The 23011-nt window shown below is 38.1% G+C and overlaps 1 protein-coding gene and 1 pseudogene across 2 annotated transcripts in view; one reads left to right on the top strand and one right to left on the bottom strand.

Moving 5' to 3' along the window:
• PHYHIPL (phytanoyl-CoA 2-hydroxylase interacting protein like) overlaps nucleotides 1–23011 on the top strand; it is a 97220-nt gene that overhangs the window by 66333 nt on the left and 7876 nt on the right. For both annotated transcript variants that reach the window (XM_004314570.4, XM_073793582.1), the window contains exons 2-3: nucleotides 17530–17726; nucleotides 19620–19794. In XM_004314570.4, coding sequence (XP_004314618.2) covers nucleotides 17530–17726; nucleotides 19620–19794 — 372 coding nt within the window. The remainder of the gene's footprint in view (nucleotides 1–17529; nucleotides 17727–19619; nucleotides 19795–23011) is intronic.
• LOC101334704 (HAUS augmin-like complex subunit 6 pseudogene) lies at nucleotides 1577–14250 on the bottom strand (annotated as a pseudogene).

Genomic DNA, 23011 nt, shown 5'->3' with positions numbered 1-23011 from the left:
TAAAAGCGGGGCTTCCCTGGTGGCACAGTAGTTGAGAGTCTGCCTGCCGATGCAGGGGACACGGGTTCGTGCCCCGGTCCGGGAAGATCCCACATGCCGCGGAGTGGCTGGGCCCGTGAGCCATGGCCGCTGAGCCTGCGCGTCCGGAGCCTGTGCCCCGCAGCGGGAGAGGCCACAACAGTGAGAGGCCGCGTACCACAAAAAAAAAAAAAAAAAAAAATTAAAAGGTGAATATAAGTAGGTGGTAAATAGATGAAACAAAACTGGCAAAATGTTAATAATTGTTGAAGCTGGGTGATATGTACATGGGGATTCATTATATTCGTTTCTAAACTTGGTGTATGCTTGTTAACTTCCATAAAAGACTTTTAACAAGGAATGAACTTACAGTGATCTTTTCATTGATAATGTAAATTTACTTCCTCATTAAATACTTCTAAGGCATTTATATCTGGTCATGTTGAAATTAAACTAAAGACCTAAATAAATGGGAGTCATCTTTATGGATTAGAAGATAATATCATTAAGATGACAGTATCACTCAAATTGATCTATAGGTTCAACTCAATTTCTATCAAAGTTTCACCTAACTTCTTTGCAGAAATTGAAAAGTTGATCCTAAAATTCACATAGAAAGTCAAGAGGCCCAGAATAGCCAAAATAATCTTGAAAAAGAAGAAAATTAGAGGACTCACACTACTCAATTTCAAGATATACTACAATGCTACTACAGTATTCAAGACAATGTGGTAATGGAATAGAATTGAGAGTCTAGAAATAAATCATACAATAGCCAAGTGATTTTTGACAATAGTGCCAAAGCAATTAAATGAGGAAAAAATAATCTTTTAAAATAAACGGTGCTGAGATCACTGCATATCCACATGAAAAAGAATGAACTTGGACCCCTACTGTACACCATGTATAAAAATTAACTGAGTATGGATCCAAAACTTAAATGTAAGTGTTACAACTGTAAAACTCTTAGAAGAAAATTTAGGTGAAGAAAATTTAGGTGTAAATCTTTGTGACCTTGAATTAGGCAATGGTCTCTTAGATATGACACCAAAAGTACAAGTTAGATAGTAAGAAGTGTGGATGAGGATGTGGAGAAATTGGAACCCACGTACACTGCTGGTGGGATTGTAAAATGGCGTAGCCATTTTGAAAAACAGTTTGGCCGTTGCTTACCGAGTTAAACAAAGTTACCATTATGAACCAACAGTTCAACTCCTAGGCATACACTCAGGAGAAGAGAAAATATACGTTCACACAAAAACTTGTACATGAGGACTTCCCTGGTTGCACAGTGGTTAAGCAATGCAGGGGACATGGGTTTGAGCCCTGGTTGGGAAGATCCCACATGCCGCAGAGCAACTAAGCCCATGTGCCACAACTACTGAGCCCGTGTACCACAACTACTGAAGCCTGCATGCCTAGAGCCCGTGCTCTGCAACAAGAGGAGCCACCGCAATGAGAAGCCCTTGCACTGCAATGAAGAGTAGTCCCTGCATGCCACAACTAGGGAAAGTCCACACAGCAACGAAGACCCAATGCAGCCAAAAATAGATAGATAGATAGATAAATAGATAAATTTATTAAAAAAAAAACTTGTACATGAATGTTCATAGTAACACTATATATGATAGCCAAAAAGTAGTAACAAATCAAATGTCCATCAGCTGACAAGTAAATAAACAAAAGCTGGTATATCCATACAATGAGATATTATTCAGCAATAAAAAGGAATAAAGTCTTTTTACAACATGGATGAACCTTGAAAATATTATGCTAAGTGAAAGAAGCCAATCACAAAGGACTACTTACTACATGATACCATTTAAATGAAATACCCAGTATAGGCAAATCCAGAGACAGGAAACTGATTAGTAGTTGAGGGAAGAGGGGACATGGAGAGGTTGGGCTTGGAGAGTGATAACTAAGGTGTGTAGGGTTTATTCTGCTATTAAAAAAAAAAAGATGTTCTGTGATTGATTGTGGGGCGGATGCACAATTCTGAATCTACTAAAAGCCATTGACTTGTACACTTAAAACGAATGGCTGTATGGTATGTGAATTATATTTCAATAAATCTTTTTTTTAATATCTGATCATTTTTTGCAAGACAACTTAAGTTCATTGAGAGAAGAGCCGAACATATAAAATATATCAGTATAATTTGGCTATGTTTTCAGTTTACATTTTAATAATTGCTGTTGTTGAAAAAGTGCTTTTGAAATGTTTGTTCTGAAAAAGCAGTTTTCATCTTTTGGATGGATAGAAAGTGCCACTTATTTGTTCTCCATTCAGTATTACCAGTGAGCAGCACAGCCAGAGTTATTAGAATTATTTGGTGTGTAAAGTAGAGAAATGTAGCTAGAATTACCTTTAAGATGAAGTCTTACTAAAAAAGGGAAGCTGCATTTGGAAGTACACTTGATCGTATAGATCTAAGATAGTATTGGCTGGTTATTGAATATTAACAACATGTGGATCACTGTTGTTTCACCGGTTTTAAAGACAGAATCATTGTCTTCTGTCACTTATCTCAAAATCTCAGTTAAAAATTGATTCACACAGCATGAGTAGGAAGCAAGTTACATGTAAACTGGTAGGAATTATTAAATTAAATTCTTATCTTTTTCTTCCTAAGTAAGAAAGCTGCATAGAGGCTAAGTAGGTTTGTAAAGAACTGGGATTATGATAAGTAGCTTGAAAATGAGGGTTCTTGATATAGCATATCCTTTATAGGTTTGAGCTTTATATTGTTCTGAATAGCAAAATATGAGCAGAAGTTTCCTCCTTTCAATAAAGGTAACAAAATTTTAATCAAGTTTTAATAAGTAGAAGAGAAACCATGTAAAACAAAGTATTCTAGAAAATAATTGTTTATAACTTTAAGGTTGAAAAGATAACATGCTGGAAGTTTAAATGGCAAAATATAGTATTTTAGTTACTGTCAGTATATTGAAGTATTGTCATTAAATTGGGTCAAATGCTAAATAGCTTTATTTTTTTCTTAAAAAACAATTTTTTCACATTGTTTGAAATTATGTAGACAGTCATAATGCATACGATTCCTTTTTTAAATTTAATTTTTATTTTATATTGGAGTATAGTTGATTTACAATGTTATGTTAGTTTCAGGAATAGAGCTAAGTGAGTCAGTTATACATATACATATATCGATTCTTTTTCAGATTCTTTTCCCATATAGGCTATTTCAGAATATTTGAGTAGAGTTCCCTGTGCTATGCAGTAGGTCCTTGTTCATTATCTGTTTTATCCATAGTAGTGTGTAAATGTTAATCACAACCTCCATACATATGCCTCCCTACCACCTTTCCCCTTTGGTAACCATAAGTTTGTTTTCTAAGTCTGTGAGTCTCTATTTTGTAAATAAGTTCATTTGTATCATTTTTTGAATTAGTTTCCATGTATAAGTGATATCATATGATATTTGTCTTTCTCTGACTTACTTCACATAGTATGGTAATCTCTAGGTTCATCCATGTTGCTGCAAATGGAATTATTTCATTCTTTTTTATTTCTGAGTAATATTCCGTTGAATGTATGTACCATATCTTCTTTAGTCATTCCTCTGTCAGTGGACATTTAGGTTGCTTCCATGTCTTGGCTATTGTAAATAGTGTTGCAATGAACATTGGGGTGCATTTATCTTTTCGAAGCATGATTTTCTCCAGATATATGCCCAGGAGTGGGATTGCTAGATCATATGGTAGCCCTATTTTTAGGTTTTGTTTTTGTTTTTGTTTTGGCTGTGTTGGGTCTTCACTTATGTGCTAGGGCTTTCTCTAGTTGTGGCAAGCAGGGGCCACTCTTCATCGCGGCGTGCGGGCCTCTCACTATCGCGGCCTCTCTTGTTGCGGAGCACAGGCTCCAGATGCGCAGGCTCAGTAGTTGTGGCTTACGGGCCTAGTTGCTCCGCAGCATGTGGGATCCTCCCAGACCAGGGCTCGAACCCGTGTCCCCTGCATTAGCAGGCATATTCTCAACCACTGCGCCACCAGGGAAGCCTTAGGGTTTTTTAAAAATCTTTATTTTATTTATTTATTTGGCTGCATGGGGTCTTAGTTGCAGCACACGGGATATTTGTTGCAATGTGCAGGATCTTTGTTGTGCATGCGGGATCTTTTTTGGGTTTTTTTTCTTTGTTTTTTTAATTGCGGCATGCAGAATCTTTAGTTGCGGCATGTGAACTCTTAGCTGCGGCATGTGGGATCTAGTTCCCTGACCAGAGATTGAACCTGGGCCCCCTGCGTTGGGAGTGCGGAGTCTTACCACAGGACCACCAGGGAAGTCCCTCTATTTTTAGTTTCTTAAGGAACCTCCATACTGTTCTCCATAGTGGCTGTACCAATTTACATTCTCACCCAAAGTGTAGAAGGTTTCCCTTTTCTTCACACCCTCTCCAGCATTTATTGTTTATATACTTTTTGATGATGGCCATTCTGACTGGTGTGAGGTGATACAACATTATAGTTTTGATTTGCATTCCTCTGATAATTAGTGTTGTTGAGCATCTTTTTATGTGCCTCTTGGCCATCTGTATGTCTTTTTTTGGTTGTTGTTTTGATTGGGTTGTTTGTTTTTTTGATATTGAGCTGCATAAGCTGTTTGTATAATTTGGAAATTAATCCCTTGTCAGTTGCTTCATTTGCAAATATTTTCTTCCATCTGAGGGTTGTCTTTTCATTTTGCTTATGGTTTCCTTTGCTGTGTAAAAGATTTTCAGTTTAATTAGGTTGCATTTGTTTATCTTTGTTTTTACTTTCATTACCCTAGGAGGTGGGTCAAAAAAGATATTGCTGCAATTTATGTCATAGAGTGTTCTGCCTATGTTTTCCTCTAAGGGTTTTATAGTACCCAGCCTTACATTTGGGTCTTTAATCCATTTTGAGTTTATGCTTGTGTAAGGTGTCAGGGAGTGTTCTAATTTCATTCATTTACATGTAGCTGTCCAGTTTTCCCAGCACCACTTATTGAAGAGGTTGTCTTTTCTTCATTGTATATTCTTGCCTCCTTTGTCATAAATTAGGTGACGATAGGTGCGTGGGTTTACCTCTGGGCTTCCTATCCTGTTCCATTGATCTGTATTTCTGTGTTTGTACCATACTGTTTTGATGACTGTAGCTTTGTAGTATAGTTTCAAATCAGGGAGCCTGATTCCTCCAGCTCCGTTTTTCTTTCTCAAGATTGCTTTGGCTATTTGGGGTCTTTTATGTTTCCATACAAATTAAAAAATTTTTTTGTTCTAGTTCTGTGAAAAATGCCATTGTTAATCTGATAGGGATTGCATTGAATCTGTAGATTGCTTTGGGTAGTATAGTCATTTTCACAATATTGATTCTTCCAATCCAAGAACATGGTATATCTCTCCATCTATTTGTGTCATCTTCAGTTTCTTTCATCAATATCTTATAGTTTTCTGAGTACAGGTCTTTTGCCTCCTTGGATAGCTTTATTCCTAGGTATTTTATTCTTTTTGATGTGATGGTAAATGGGATTGTTTCCTTGATTTCCCTTTCTGATCTTTCATTGTTAGTGTATAGGAATGCAAGAGATTTCTGTGTATTAATTTTGTATCCTGCAACTTTACCAAATTCATTGATAAGCTCTAGTAGTTTTCTGGTAGCATCTTTAGGATTTTCTATGCATAGTATCAGTTCATCTGCAAACAGTGACAGTTTTACTTCTTCCTTTCCCATTTGGATTCCTTTTATTTCTTTTTCTTCTCTCATTGCCATGGCTAGGATTTCCAAACTATGTTGAATAATAGTGACAAGAGTGGACATCCTTGTCTCATTCCTGATCTTAAAGGAAATGCTTTCAGTTTTTCACCATTGACAGTGATGTTTGCTGTGGGTTTGTCATATATGGCCTTTATTATGTTGAGGTATGTTCCCTCTGTGCCCACGTTCTGGGGAGCTTTTATCATAATCGGGTGTTGAATTTTGTCAAAGTATTTTCTGCATCTATTGAGATAATTATATGATTTTTATTCTTCAGTTTGTTGATGTGATATATCATACTGATTTTTGTGGATATTGAAAAATCCTTGCATCCCTGGGATAAATCCCACTTGATAATGGTGTATGATCCTTTTAATGCATTGTTGGATTCAGTTTGCTAGTATTTTGTTGAGGATTTTTGCATCTGTGTTCATCTGTGATATTGGCCTGTAATTTTCTTTTTTTGTGGTATCTTTGTCTGGTTTTGGTATCAGGGTGATGGTGGCCTCGTAGAATGAGGTTGGGAGTGTTCCTTTCTCTGCAATTTTTTGGAAGAGTTTCAGAAGAGTAGGTGTTAACTCTTCTGTAATGGTTGATAGAATTTGCCTGTGAAGTTATCTGGTCCTGGACTTTTGTTTGTTGGATTTTTAATCACAGTTTCAATTTCAGAACTTGTGATTGGTCCGTTCATATTTTCTATTTCTTCCTGGTTCAGTCTTGGAAGGTTGTACGTTTCTAAGAATGTGTCCATTTCTTCTAGGTTGTCCATTTTATTGGCGTATAGTTGTAGTAGTCTCTTATGATCCTTTGTATTTCTGTGGTGTCCGTTGTAACTTATCCTTTTTCTATTCTAATTTTGTTGATTTGATCCCTCTCCCTTTTTTTCTTGATGAGTCTGGCTAAAGGCTTATCAATTTTTTTTATCTTCTCAAAGAACCAGCTTTTAGTTTCAATGATATGAGATTTTTCTTGTTTCTTGAGGTAAGATTGTATTGCTATAAACTTCCCTTTTAGTACTGCTTTTGGTGTGTCACATAGGTTTTGGATCATCGTGTTTTCATTGTCATTTGTCTCTAGGTTTTTTTTTTTTTTTTGATTTCTTTGATTTCTTCAGTGATCCATTGGTTGTTTAGTAACATATTGTTTAGTCTCCAGATGTTTGTGTTTTTTACATTTTATTTTCTGTAATTGATTTCTACTCTCATAGTGTTGTGGTCAGAAAACATGCTTGAAATGATTTCAATTTTCTTAAATTTATCGAGCCTTGATTTGGGACCCAAGATGTGATCTATCCTGGAGAATATTCCATGTGCATTTGAGAAGAAAGTGTAATCTGCTGCTTTTGGATGGAATATCCTATAAATATCAATTAACTCTGTCTGGTCTAATGTGTCATTTAAGGCTTGTGTTTCCTTATTAATTTTCTGTTTGGATGATCTGTCCACTGTTGTAAGTGGGGTGTTAAAGTCCCCCAGTATTATTGTGTTACTGTCGATTTCCCCTTTTATGGCCATTAGCATTTGCCTTACATATAGAGGTGCTCCTGTGTTGGGTGCATATATATTTACAATTGTATCATTTTCTTTCTAGATTGATCCCTTGATCATTATGTAGTGTGCTTCCTTGTCTCTTGTAACAGTCTTTATTTTAAAGTCTATTTTGTCTGATACGAGTATTGCTACTCCAGCTTTCTTTGATTTCCATTTTCATAGAATACCTTTTTCCATCCCCTCACTTTCAGTCTGTATGTGTCCCTAGGTCTGAAGTGGGTCTCTTGTAGACAGTATATATACAAGTCTTGTTTTTTTAAAATCTATTCAGCCAGTCTGTGTCTTTTGGTTGGAGCCTAATAATCCATTTACCTTTAAGGCAGTTATCGATTTGTATGATCTTATTGCCATTTTGTTAATTGTTTTGGGATTGTTTTTGTAGGTCTTTTTTCTTCTCTTCCTCTCAGCCTATCACAGGTATGACTCACTTAACAGCAGTGTGGTTTTTTGTAAATCCATTAATATCCAAAGATATTTTGATCATTTGATTCTCAATAATTCAGGGCCCACACTTATGGGTGAACTTCAGCTTCCTCATCACAGAGCTAAAATCTCTAAAGCAGTATGTATGTAATAGTGTACCTGGCTTCTTGAAGATACCCCAGGGCTAAATGTGAATCTGTATCTCCTAGCAGTGGCTCTCAAGCTTTTTATTGAGCCAAAGAATTACCAGGGAAGCTATTTAAAATGCAGATTTCTAATCTAGACCTACAGAATATACGTTTTTTTAAGATGTATCCCAGGTAATTCCTCGAGTCCATCTTAGACAAGTCATTTAAGCTCCCTAGCTTTGGTATCAGTACCTGTAATATAGGTACAATATCACTGTCTTACAGAGGTGTAAGAATTAAATGATATGTATTATTAAGTATCCAGGAATAGTTCTGGCACTTTGTAGATGCTAATATGATAGCTCTACCTTCTCCTTAACGTGTTAATTTTGGATTTACCGATACTAGGTTTCTTAAGACTAAAGGATAGTTTCCCAGTAGACTTACAGAGTCCCTATTTGTTCTTTTAACTAATAAAAGAATATGGCACCTTAGGAGAAGCTTTTCTCTTTCTCTTTCTTTTCCACTGCAAAGAAGGTAGTTATTTGTGGTTTTCTTCTGTCTTTTCTCACACAAAAAAAGACTGGCCTTCAAACTTGGATCAAACAAGCAACAGAGAGAAAGTAAGCCAAAATGAGTGAGAGAAGATGAACTATTAAGCCCATCCACTTCCAGAACTCTTCCCTAAAACTTTTCTCCTCTTTTTGCCAGTTTCTTGGCAAATTGGACAAGGCTGTGATGGTTAAGAGTTGAGGCTAGACACAGGGGTGCTGTAGGTGCTATCACCCTTCCAGAGTGTGCTTAACCTCCTGGTTCACAGAGGGCAATGGCATGTATTCACTTGGATGCTAAAGACAAGCCCGTTTCTTGGCCAGGGGGGTCTGACTACATGGGGCAGGACACTGTACAAGAGGCCTCACATCTGACTCCCATTTAGAGTACAGAAGGCCCACTCTTGCAGCCATATCCTACATCCTGGCCCTTTAGTTACTTCTAGGAGGTCTTGTTGGTATATCAAGGAAGGAAAATAGGGTCAAATCCTAGCTTCACCACTGACTTAGCTGTGTAACACTGAACAAGTTATTTAACCCCAAATTCAATTTTCTCAAGTAAATTTGAAGCTGTTCTGTAGGCAGTGGGGACCTGATGGTTTTTGAGGAGGAAAGTAACTATCAAAATTAGCTCCCTTGGGCTTCCCTGGTGGCGCAGTGGTTGAGAATCTGCCTGCTAATGCAGGGGACATGGGTTCGAGCCCTGGTCTGGGAAGATCCCACATGCCGCGGAGCAACTAGGCCCATGAGCCACAACTACTGAGCCTGCGCATCTGGAGCCTGTGCTCCGCAACAAGAGGGGCCGCGATAGTGAGAGGCCTGCGCACCGCGATGAAGAGTGGCCCCCGCTTGCCATAACTAGAGAAAGCCCTCGCACAGAAACGAAGACCCAACACAGCCAAAAATAAATTAAATAAAAATAAATAAATAAGACCCCAAGATCACTATTTAAAAAAAAATAAAAAAATTAGCTCCCTTAACCTGCTATATAGCACAGGGAGCTCAGCTCAGCACTCTGTGATGGCCCAGTTGGGAGGAATGGGGGGTGGGAGGGAGGGAGGCCCAAGAGGGAGGGGATGTGTGTATGATTATGGCAGGTTCACTTCACTGTGCAGCAGAAACTAACACAACATTGCAAAGTAACCATACTCCAACAAAAAATTTTTTAATTAAAAAATTAAAGAAAAAATGAGCTCCCTTCCCCCAAAACAGTGGCCCTCCAAAAAAAAAAACAAACACAGACTAATTTTTTAATTTACATTTTTTCTGTTAAAAAAAAAACTAGAGTTAAATTCTCAAAGTCTAAATTAGACTAAATATAAAACTGCTATACAACCCACTGAATAGATTTATAGTGTCCCTCAAAAGTATCTAGTCATCTTCCACCTTTTTCCTTTTTTCTAAATTCATCCTGCTCCAGTCTTCACTATCATCACATGCACTTTATTCCATCAAACATCATTTTTCAGGATCAACCTACCTGAATAATCATTAAGCCTCTTTAGAGCTTTCCCAAACTTAAATATTGTCATTTTGATTATATACCCCAAAGCATTACTTTCCTCACTTTTTTTGTTTAGTACCAGAATGTTCTAAAAAGAAACAATAAATGTTGTTTATTTCCCTAAAAAGAAAGATCAGTATATCCAATGGCTATTAAGTTATCCACTTAATAAAACACATCAAAAACTACTCATCCTTATATTAATTATCTGAAATTAGAACATAATGAATTAGTTAACCTAATACTTTGCTATTTACTTCATGCTTACAAGATTATGCAAGAAACCAAAATGGCTTCTCATAACTTGTTTGCTTTCCAAATACTTCACATTTCAACCCCATATCTATACAGAAAGAGAAAATCCAAACATACTCTCCTTACCTAAAATCAGTAGAGAGGGCTAAAAAGCATTATTTAGGACTTTTTTAGACCTTGAAAAACAGTTACACTTCCAATGTGTATTTAAATTACAAATCAGTTTTTATCCTGTGACATTGCTTCAACTTAAGTTCATCGTAGTAAAATTGACTGGGCTACTGCTTCATCTTTCAAGTCAGATGGAGATTCTTTTGCATCAAGACTCTTATTCAAGATTCCTTCTTCAGCAAAATTGACTGTTAAATTAGGTAGAAGTTCTCCAAGACTACATGGTATTGTGGTTCTCAATCTTTGTTCCACTGGAGAAAACCTAATTAGTGGTGAAAGAGACTGTTTTCTTTCACCAAGGGACATGCATGAAGATGGTTTTGTATAGTCAATGTGCAAATCATGAGTGCCCAAAAAGTTAAGCATATCATCAGTTTGCATGTATTGGGAAGTAAGGCTCAATTCTGGTTTGTGTCTTTCAAGTGTTTCAGGATTAGAGAGGCAAATTTCTTCCCTTTGCTTGGACAGAGATTTCTTCAGAGCTTCATATCCACTGCAAGTAGCCTGTAAATTAAAGTCTGATTCTGGAGTATTCTGTCTTCCTCCCACAACACCTTCTGGGAAAATGCCACTGTGCATAGGACTATTTGGTTCCAGTTTAAAATTGGCCTCTGTACTACTGGAGCTATTAAGACTTAAGTGACCAACTTCTTTTGGAAGAGTTTCATGTAATATGCCAAAATCACTACCTTTAAAACTGGAACTAATTCCACTTGATATCTGAAAAGAATTCCATAACATACTTTTATGCATGGAAAGATCTTTGTAAGAAGCTTTCGAGTGGTCTGATATTTTAATATACTCTTCTTCACTGCTACCTATGACATTTCTCCTATTGCCTACAGCAGGGGAGAATGTCTCTATTTGGCTAGTTTCTAAAAGCTTGTTCTGTAAAGCTGTACATTCGAAATCTTGCTTACAAATTATGTCCTTATTTAACAAATCTGACAGATTTTGTTTTGTTGGTTCACCTATGCAACTGGTCAGCACAGGTTTCTGAAGCACACACTTGAGGCAATCTGAAACAACTTTCTCTTCAGGCAAATGAGTCTTTCTCTCTGAAATTTGGTCTCTTTTTCAAGGAAGTGAAGGTCTATTGCCAGTCTTGCTTGGTTAGCCTGACAATGTTCATATTTCACTACTTTCAAGATTTCATTTAATAACTGAATAACTGTTAAGAGATTCAATTTTCCAGCCTCTTAAACATTTCCTATGTGCAGCTGACACATTTGTTTCTCAATTTTGTCAAGTAAGAGCCTTGGAATATTGATAGCAACATTAGTTCCATCTAAAGTATATTGGTTGTAAGGACTGAACTAACAACTTCTCTTTTTCCAAAGCCGTGAGTGTTTCATTCACTGAAGCCCACAAAGACCGAACCTTTTGAATTTTCTCTTGTATATTAATTTGGTCATCATAGGGTTCCATTTTTTTTTTTTTTTTTTTTTTTTTTTTTTGCTGTACGCGGGCCTTACTATTGTGGCCTCTGCCATTGCAGAGCACAGGCTCCGGACGCGCGGGCTCAGCGGCCATGGCTCACAGGCCCAGCCGCTCCGCGGCATGTGGGATCTTCCTGGACCGGGGCACGAACCCGTGTCCCCTATATCGGCAGGCAAACTCTCAACCACTGCGCCACCAGGGAAGCCCCATTTTTTTAATTTGGTTTTGCTGTCCTATACATTCTGATCTCGTATTTCGTATTTGTTTAACTGACAGTTGTGCATTTTCGGGTAACACTCTTCTCTTTGCAAAATTTGTAAAACTCCGTTATGTGCTACATGGCATCTGGCAATGCACTTGCACAAATCTTGTGGCTTTACGTTAAATATCTCTAAAAATGTATAGAAGAATTTTTAGAATGGGTTTTTATATAATTTATTGCAACAAAACTTGCAAAGTGATACATCAGATGAATAAACTTAGGACCACCAGGAGAAAGAAATAGTGAACCAACAACCTGAAGAAAGCTACTTCCACGTTCAGCAGAAATCTTTTTTAACCATTCACAGCAATGTTTTCGGAATTCAGTATCACATTTTTGGTCAAATGGAGGCCAACAAAGTTTGAAAACTTCTTTAGTGAGAGACTGGTCAAGGGTTTGAAACAAAAAATAAGAAGCTATCTGAAAGGCATCACTGTTCAATTTGTCAAACGTGTTCACTCCGAGGTGCGTGTGCGACACGATCTTTCCACCGGCTATACTCACCGAGCCCGGCTCGAAGCTGAGTGCCTGCAAATACATCCAGATATGCTCCTTCTCGAAAGAAGTGACCCAGGCCGAACTCATCTTCGCGGTAGGCAGGGCCCGGCAAAGGAAGAAAGCGCAGTCTCCAACGACTGAGAGGGCCCCTCAGGCTTTTTCCCTACAGGTATCCTGAGATGGCGGTGGCCCCTCCATTGCCACCACCTGATCCTCTTGCCCAGAACCATTTTGCCTCACATGCCTCAAGTGGCCTGAGACTCTAAAGTCTCAGGGAATTAGAGCCTCTAACGGTAGTACTGCACAGCAAAGCGAAGTCACCACCCCTTGTATGTTATTTGTGCTTTCTCGTTGCTTTTAATATTTTTTCTTTGTCTTTAATTTTTGTCAATTTGATTAACATGTGTCTTGGCCTGTTGCTACTTGGGTTTATCCTGCATGGGACTCTATGCGTTCGAGACTGAATGTTTCCTCTCCCACATTAGGGAAGTTTTTGGCTATAATCTCTTCAAATAATTTCTTGGACCTTTCTCTTTCTCTTTTCCTTCTGGGACCCATATAATGTGAATTTATTGCATTTAATGCTGCCCAAGAGGTCTCTGATACTGCTCACTTACCCATTCTTCTGCCTCATTTATTCCACTATAGATTCCTTCTAGTGTATTTTTCATTCCAGTTATTGTATTGTTCATCAGTGTTCTTTAAATCTTCTACGACTTGTTAAACATTTCTTGTGTCTTCTCGATCTGTGCCTCCATTCTTTTTCTAAGATCTTGGATCATCTTTACGCTGAATTATTTTGGGGGAAGATTGCCTAACTCCACTTCACTTACTTGTTCTTCTGGGTTTTTATCTTGTTCCTTCATCTGGAATATACTCCTCTGCCGTCTCGTTTTGTCTGACTTTTCTGTGTTTGCGGTCTCCTTTCCGCAGGCTGCAGGATCGTAGTTTCTCTTACTTCTGGTGTTTGCACCCTTGTGGGTGAGTTTGGGTCAGGGGCTTGTGCAGGTTTCCTGGAGGGAGGGACTGCTGCCTGCCCACTGGTGTGTGGAACTGTGTGTTGTCCCTCTGGTTGACAGGGCCATGTCAAGGGGTGTGTTTAAAGTGGGTGTGAGCTCAGTACAACTTTAGGCAGCCTGTCCGCTGATGGTTTGGCCTAAGGCATCCCAGCACTGGAGCCTGCAGGCTGTTGGGTGGAGCCAGGTCTCAGTGCCCAAATGGCCACCTCTCGGAGAGCTCGTGCCAATCAGTATTTTATGGGGCCTCCACCTCCAGTCTCCTTGCTCCTCCTCTGCACCACAGCCAACCCACACCTCCCCAGGAGACCCTCCACAACACACAGGGTGGTCTAGCCCAGGCTCCTGTGGAGTCACTGCTTTGTTCTGGGTCCCAGTGTATGTGAAATCTTGTGTGCACCCTCCAAGAGTGCAGTTTCTATTTCCCCCAGTCCTGTGGAGCTCCTGCGCTCAAGCCCTGCTGGCCTTCAAAGCCAAATGCTCTCGAGGCTCCTCCTTCTGATGCCAGACCCTCAGGCTATGAAGCCTGACCTGGGGCTCAGAACTATCACTACTGTGGGAGAACCTTTGGGATATAATTATTTTCCGATTTGTGGGTCTCTCACCCAAAGGGTGGGATTTGATTATATGACGGAAGCGCCCCTTCTACCGACTCGTTGTGGCTTCTTTGTCTTTGGGTGTAAAATTTTTTTTTTGGTAGGTTCGTCTTTTTTGTTGATGGTCGTTCAGCAGCTAGTTGTGATTTTGGTGTTTTTGTAAGAGGAAGTGAGCTCAAGTTCTTCTACTCCACCATCTTGTCCAGAATTGAGGGGCTACTTTTAGTTTGGATGCTTTCTGCCTCTTTCGTCAGTGTGTACTGGCCATTATCCCCTTGATATGGGGTGCATAGGTGCAGCGGCCCTTGCATGCTCTCCTGGTATGGCAGGGGCAGTGGTCCGCCCCCAACCATGGGTCTCTCAGTGGCAGCACTGGCTATGTGCCCCCAGGACAGCAGGGGCATCAGTGGGCACCTGCTCCTGGGTCTCCCAGTGGTGGCTATGGCCCACGCATTCCCAGGACAGCAGGGGCAGTGATTGGTGCCTGCTCACCGTGCGTGCTCCCCATACGGCAGGGGCAGCAACTAGCTTCTGTTCCCAGGTCTCCTAGCTGCGGCAGGGCCCACTCACCCCCAGGACAGTGGGGACAGCAATTGGCGCCTGCGCACAGGTCCCCTAGTTTTGGTAGCAGCCCATGCCCACTTCTGGAGCCCACGATGACGGTAGCAGCTCATGCCCACCCCAAGAGCTCATATAGTTGGTGTTCTGTTGCCTGAGAGCATGCACACAGGGAAAGAAGCTCCTATGGCAGTCCCACCCTGTCCTCGTGCACCCCCCAGTAATGGTGACTTGCCCCTCTGGCATGCCCAGGTTCTTCCAAATACACCCTCAGTTGCCACAGTCCAGCCTCTTCAGGCTGTCTCCCCACAGGCAACGCTGTTCCTCTCCCTGGGTTTGACCTCTGAAGCCCAAGCTTCAGCACGCAGCCCCCACCCATACCAGTGGATGAGCATCTCAGGCTAGGGAGCACAGGGTGGCAGTAGGTCACTCCATTTTGCCTTCCGCAAACTGGTTGCTGCACTCTCCTCAGAGGCTCTGACGCTCCCCCTCGTCCAGGCTGATCTCCCTGCCGGTGAGGGGACTTCCTAGGGTGTGAGAACCTTTCCTCCTTCACAACTCCCTCCCTGGGGCACAGGTCCCATCCCAGCTCCTTTTTCTTTTTTTTTTCTTTTGTCCTTATGTGGAGGTTTTCTTGCCCTTTCGGAAGTCTGAGGTCTTCTGCCAGTGTTCAGTAGATGTTCTGTGCAAATTGTTCCACTTGAAGATGTGTTTCGGATGTGTTTGTGGAAGGAGGTGAGCTCCACATCCTACTCCTCAGGCATCTTGATTCCTCCTCATAATGCATATAATTTTTACAGAAATTTCTGCTATTAGTCCAGAAAGTTTTTCATTTAACGTTGCTTAGATTTTAAAGATAACTGCAGTCAGAATAATAGATTAAAATGTGAGCTTTTATAAATAGAACAAAAATTACTGTTTGTATATTTATTGCCTTTCCCTTTCCCAAGGCCACTAAAGAGATTCCACTTTGTTTCTTCCCTACACTTGACTTCTGAAAGGCTTTAGCAGGAAGCAATTTTGAGATTCTACAAGGGCAGATGGGGAGGGAAAAAAGGGTGAGGGAGTAATTTTTCTGGGAGTTTTATGGAGTGGGAATCTGGGAAAGCCTGGGTGTGAGGGAGTACATGAGAGAAGAAAGAAGGATTTTTAAAAGTATTGTTCAAGAAATGACAATAAAGAACTTCAGTTATTTCGAAATTAGTCTTTGACTGTCATCGGGTTCCTCTGGCCACAACACAGCTTGGGATGAGAGAACATAGGTGAATGATTTAATAAGACTGGGAATATCAAAAGATTTATATCAGTAATTGAGATGGGAGTATGGGGGCAGAGAGCACAAGCTAATATGGAAGCGGAAGGTGTTGCTACATTGATTGTTGTTCCTTTCAGTTATTGTCGATCAAGATTTGTTTATTCTTTTTTTTTAATTTATTTATTTTTGGCTCTGTTGAGTCTTCGTTGCTGCACGCGGGCTTTCTCTAGTTGTGGCGATCAGGGGCTACTGTTCACTGCGGTGTGCGGGCTTCTCACTGCGGTGGCTTCTCTTGTTGCGGAGTATGGGCTCTAGGTGCGTGGGCTTCAGTAGTTATGGCACGCAGGCTCAGTAGTTGTGGCTCAGGGGCTCTAGAGTGCAAGTTCAGTAGTTGTGGCACACAGGCTTAGTTGCTCCGCAGCATGTGGGGTCTTCCCGAACCAGGGATCGAACCCATGTCCCCTGCATTGGCAGGCGGATTCTTAACTACTGTGCCACCAGGGAAGTCCCTGTTTATTCTTTTAAGGAACAAATTATGTAGCTGATTTATGACCTACAACTTTTATAACATAAATAACAATTACACTTTTTTTTCTTGGGCACTGAATTTTATGTTGGCTTGGGGGAAGGGAACATAGGAAGGAGAAGTGGAGTAAAATTTCACTCAGTATGTCTTTCCTACATATGAAACAAACTTGGCAAGTCTATATTTTCTCTTTTTGTCCTGTCATCCATCATATTCTGCTCTATAATATTAGCCAAAGTGATAACATTTTCTCTAATTGGAAATGTAGGACATAGTCTGTAAAGTAACTAGACGTCAGATGCGTTCTTCAAAATTTTAATGATATCCATCAACATGGCAGTCATTTTCTTTCTTTTAACCTTATCTATTGTTTCAGCATTCAAAATTAAATTTAGGAAGATACAACAGGTAAAAAGATTCCTAGAGTAATCCTTCACATAGTAACTGTTAAGAGAATGGTCTTTGATATTATTTATGTACGTAGCATAAACATTACATGCTATTTCTATATATAAATTTCCAAAAGGGGGAAGGGAGAGTAATTTTTATTGACTCACTGATACCTCAGATTTTTTTTAAAAGAAACATTGCATTTGACTGGATTGTTTCATTTCATTATCAACATTTCTGATTTCATCTGGCTTAAAACACCTAGTATTATTACTTTAGAGCAGAATCGATTGGTCATGTAAGAAAAATGGTCGCTTGGGGCCTTTCAGCAGAACCTACCATGTAAGGCTAATCTTTCATAGATTAGAAAGATGGATCACCAGTGTTATTGTTTTTATTTCTGTGAACGCAGAAATTGGAAAAGGAATTGAAAACGTAGAGGTGGTAAGGACTAATTCATTTATGCATTTTGTTGGTAATATGATCTTGTAATGATAAGTTTTACTATCATTAACACTCAAATTACTTCATGAACAAAATGAAATCTCAAATTTAGTAATTAGGTGAGTTCAGAAACAGGTACACAGCTAATGGTCTTGCAAACTAGAAAAAATCCATTAGTTAGAAATTATCTGTGCATTGTTTTCTTGCAGGAAACAAATCACAAGACAGTGGCATAGCAGAGATGGAAGAACTTCCCGTGCCACATAACATCAAAATAAGCAACATTACGTGTGACTCATTCAAGATTTCATGGGAAATGGATTCAAAATCAAAAGACCGTATTACACACTATTTCATTGACCTCAATAAGAAAGAGAACAAGAACTCCAATAAATTTAAACACAAGGTAAAATTCTAAACATCCTTGTATTCATTTGTATCTTAAAGCTTTCTAAGTATGAGGACATTTTGAAAGAAGGAATAAGGTTCTATTAATTACTAATATGATATATTTGACATTGGGAAGAATAAAAATTATATGTCATTTAAAAGCCCTATTCCTTCAAGAAATTGTGTAAGAAAATGAAATGCCAAATATATGGGTAAAATACATTTTTTTCTGGGAAAGCTGAAATCTTGACTCTCATACAGACATAAAAATTAACATGTGTTAAAGATTTTCTTTAACACATTAATGAGGTAACTGATGAGGTATTACAGCCAATTCAAAGGATGATCCAGAAGAAGACATTTTTATGGATCAGGATATTGAAATAAATGTTTAAGTGGAGGCAAAACTGGTATGGGGTGGGTGAAGAGCAAGGGCAGGCAAGGAGGATTTTACTTCCACTGGGCAAAATTCACTTACATGTACTTAGACAAGAATAACTGAATTGTTATCAGTAGTCTACAAATTAGAGAGTTGTAAAATAGATTCCACAAAATCAGAAGATAGCCAGAAGAGTGTGCTGTAGTCAATTCACAGTTTTCCACTGAAGCACACGTTTTTCCCTATAACTGCCAAATGAAGAATGTCATGGCAGCTTATAGACTGTAGGATATTTGTTAAAATACCTAAGGGCCGAAAATTGCTTTATGTGGTCAATTTTCTTTTATGGTTTGAGAATAAAAATTAACCTTTAGGTGTTTTAGACATGTAACAATTCTCTGATATTTATTCTCTTACCTGTCTGCTTATGACATATCTTTTCTGATACATACATTCCTTCAGATGTAGCTGTAAAGAGGATAACAGTAATCTGGCTTAAGAATTCTTTCTTATGTTTCAGTATTTTCACTGATGTGAAACTGATCTTATTTTAATACTGATAATAAATTTTAACTTGGCAAATCTTTTGGAAGAATTGTCTTATCTTATCTGGAAATTATGCATTTTACTAGATGTGTAATTACACATACTAATGGTAAGTGAGGCTTATACACACAGATAAGTGTGACAGAGAGAACAAGATTGATGTCATTATTTTCCCATGTTCCAATTTTAATTATTCCTTCTAGTGTTGGATATCCTCTTTGCTGACATTTGCTTTCTTAAATTAGCTTTGAAATATTTAGTATTAAATGGTGAGGAGTCAAGATTTGACCCCCTTTCTTCATTCCATACTTAATCTTTGGAAATATAATGAATACTCAACTAGCAGGTTTATTCACCTTATTAATCATTGTTTAAAAATACCTAAACTTTTCTGTGACACATAGGCTCCATACTTGAATACAAGTAAAGCAAATGTTACCTCATTTGTATGTAAAACAGAATCATTTAAAAATATTTATTTAAAAAACATTCTGTCCCTTGACATATAAAATATTTAGTAATGGGCTACTCTGATAAAATTATTGCATAGTATATATTAAACAAATATAATATTTTAAAATGCTAAATCTGTTGAATTTTTATTTCATGTTTCTGTTTTTTGTATTGTTTTATCATTTAGTATTAGAATATTGCATTTTAAGGAGCATATTAAGGAGTGTACAGAGAATAACATTATACTAGAAATCAAGAAAACAAATCCAAGTACATTTATGTCATTAGCTTAGCTGTATGATCTTGGCATGTCTCTTGATCAAATTGGGCCTTAATTTTTATATCTGAAGAATAAGAGATTTGAACATAGTAATTGCTAAATATCTTTAAAAAGGAAGCTTGTGTCATCAGCCAGGAATTTAATAAGTTACTCCACATTGTTTACAACTGATTCAAGTTATACTACTAAATTAATTCATTTCCTTCCTCCCTCCCTTCCTTTCTTTCTACTTTTCTTTCTTCCTTGCTTAGGATGTTCCAACAAAACTGGTGGCAAAAGCTGTTCCCTTGCCGATGACTGTCCGTGGACACTGGTTTTTGAGCCCAAGAACTGAGTATACAGTAGCAGTGCAGACCGCCTCAAAACAAGTTGATGGTGATTATGTTGTGTCTGAATGGAGTGAAATTATAGAATTCTGCACAGCAGGTAAGAGAACTGGGTATAAATACAGAAAAAAAAAACACCTTATTTAATAGTTCCTGGAAAAGTAATTATAGAAAATACATTCTTTTTTATAATTATGAAGTGATATGTATTGCATTGGTCATTTTTGCATTGCCAGTAGCATCATGTGACAGAACAAATTGATTAGAAGGAGTGGAGGTTCTCAGCAAAAACTGGGTAATGGCATTAAATTACTTCTGTGCTACATGCACAGTCTGATTTTTCAAAGTAAAGGCTTTGCAAATAAAAATTGATGCAGTATAAAAATATACTCAGCATATTTTGCGATTCATTTTGAGAGAGAGAGAGCTTTTTCCTTCCTCTTTTTTTTTTCATTTCTTACTTTCACAGTCTTCAAAGAAAAAAACCAGGAACATCATTCTCTAATTTAAGGAAATGGAGGCAGATTGCAATGACTTTACCTAGCAGATATGTTACTGGATTTTTGACTTGAATGCTGATAATCTGCCTCTAAACTAGTGTCGTGTGTGTGTGTGTGTGTGTGTGTGTGTGTGTGAGAGAGAGAGAGAGAGAGAGAGAGAGAGTGTGTGTGTGTGTCTTTGCTTCATTAGAAAGTACTGCATAGGTTCCTTAAAAAACTAAAAATAGAACTACCATATGACCCAGCAATCCCACTACTGGGCATATACCCTGAGAAAGCCATAATTCAAAAAGAGTCATGTACCACAGTGTTCATTGCAGCTCTGTTTACAGTAGCCAGGACATGGAATCAACCTAAGTGTCCAGCGACAGATGAATGGATAAAGAAGATGTGGCACATATATACAATGGAGTATTACTCAGCCATAAAAAGAAACAAAATTGAATTATTTGTAGGGAGGTGGATGGACCTAGAGTCTGTCATACAGAGTTAAGTAAGTCAGAAAGAGAAAAACAAATACTGTATGCTGACACATATATATATGGAATCTAAAAAAAAAAAATGCTTCTGAAGAACCTAGGGGCAGATCAGGAATAAAGATGCAGACGTAGAGAATAGACTTGAGGACACGGTGAGGGGGAAGGGTAAGCTGGGATGAAGTGAGAGAGTGGCATGGACATATATACACTAACAAAAGTAAAACAGATAGCTAGTGGGAAGCAGCCGCATAGCACAGGGAGATCAGCTCGGTGCTTTGTGACCACCTAGAGGGGTGGGATAGGGAGGGTGGGAAGGAGGGAGACACAAGAGGGAAGAGATATGGGAACATATGTATAACTGATTCACTTTGTTATACAGCAGAAACTAACACACCATTGCAAAGCAGTTATACTCCAATAAAGATGTTAAAAAAAAAGAAAGGACCTCATAGCCATTTGGGATTGGGATATCTGATGTAGAAAGCCCATCCCCTTTGATCTTGAACTGTACCTTAATAGCCCACTGGGTTGTAAATGTTACCATTCATCTTATGCATTTATCTATTTTTTAAATTCATTCAATCAAGAAACAAATATTTATCGAGCACTTAAATAGGTGGTGAAGGGACACAAAAATATCTCTACCTGAACACATCTGTCACCCACTCTTTTTGTCTCTTAGAGAGGCTGTTTCAACACACAGAAGCTTGTAGAAAAAGTCATAAAAACAGTTTGCCTCACCTATTGCAGGTTGCCTAGCAACTTTCCCCAGCTGAGGCATCCTTCAGATAAATCAGCTATTTTTTTCCCCATAGCCTCACACTAGATTTATTTCAGACTCAGGATGTGCTTAGCTACTGCTTTATCTCAATATCTTCTGTTTTCTTCTTAATTTCAAACTCAGTATAAAACTTCTCATGTGGATATGTAGAACGGATGAGAGTTTAATTTTAAGTTAACTTCAAATTTATCTTCAAACCCCTTTTGTTTATTCTATGAGGAAGTTGCTGAGGATTGCAACATTCTTTATTGCTAAGGATCTCAGTGTATTAGAGCAAGTAAAATAGTATCTCTCTGGTACTATATTTCTTCCTAAGATGTCATTGATTATAAGATCCACCATTTTATGTATTGCTAAGAAAACATTAATTTATCTTCAAACCCCTTTTGTTTATTCTATGAGGAAGTTGCTAAGGATTGCAACATTCTTTATTGCTAAGGATCTCAGGGTATTAGAGCAAGGAAAATAGTGTCTCTCTGATACTATATTTCTTCCTAAGATGTCATTGATTATAAGATCCACCATTTTAGGTACTGCTAAGAAAACATTAAACTGCCAATTAAACTGAAACTGTTTTCTTATCACATTTATTGTCACACTCATGCCAGAGATGCTAAAATGTGAAAAAATACATTTTATAATAGATGAAATATGGTATATATCATAGTCCAGTAATCAAATAAAGATTTCAATGCTGTATTAATAGTGTGTAAAGAATTCTCATGTTTACCTGTATTTGGTGTGTCACATTAGAATTAATATATCCCCTCAACTTTTTTCCTGAATTAAAATTCCTCCTTGGAATCTACCTTATGTTTCACATCTTTCTATTTACTTTTATTGCATCCTACCAGAGAGGTAGACACAGTAAAATACATGGTATCTTTTGACATTATTTTAATACATGCTATTTTCCATAGAACAGCACCAAACAGCATCATAGTATTTGTTCATTTTTTAAAAAAAGAGCTACTATTTACCTGCTAAAACCCCATTTGACATTAGGGAAAGGCATGAAATAGTATTTTTTCTTTAGCTTAAGGAAGACCTTTGGCATTTTCAGTTCAGAAATATCCATCTATCTAGATGCACACATTCACTCTTTTCTATAATCTATATAACTACATGAGTACATGTTTTATTTCTATGTATATAAAGAAAAACCTTTTTGTCTTCTTTCCTTTAGATTGATCCCCTATTGCTCTTTTATTCAAATACATCCCATAATTCTTCTAAGGAATTTATGGGGTAAATAATAAGGAAAATGCCAGCTTATTTTAAATGTTCCACAATATTTTTCTATAAATTATATTGCATTTTTATTTTTATGAGTAAAATCTAAGGGGAACTTAGGCTGTTCAAAGCTTGTTGTTTCAGTTTATTAAAATAATTCAGAGCCCTGTTTCACCTAAGCTTTATCAATAACATTGACTGCGTAAACTTTGAGAAAGCTATTTTATATATATTGTCTTTTAATCTAGACATCTAATTCACTCAAAATTTATTGAGCACATATTGTATGCTGTGCACTGTGCAAAGTATTGGAGATAAAACAGA

Source organism: Tursiops truncatus, chromosome 16 (genome assembly GCF_011762595.2).
Source record: "Tursiops truncatus isolate mTurTru1 chromosome 16, mTurTru1.mat.Y, whole genome shotgun sequence".
Taxonomy (NCBI): Eukaryota; Metazoa; Chordata; class Mammalia; order Artiodactyla; family Delphinidae; genus Tursiops; species Tursiops truncatus.
Note: the sequence above shows the minus strand (reverse complement) of the source record. Positions and strands in the feature narration are given on the sequence as shown.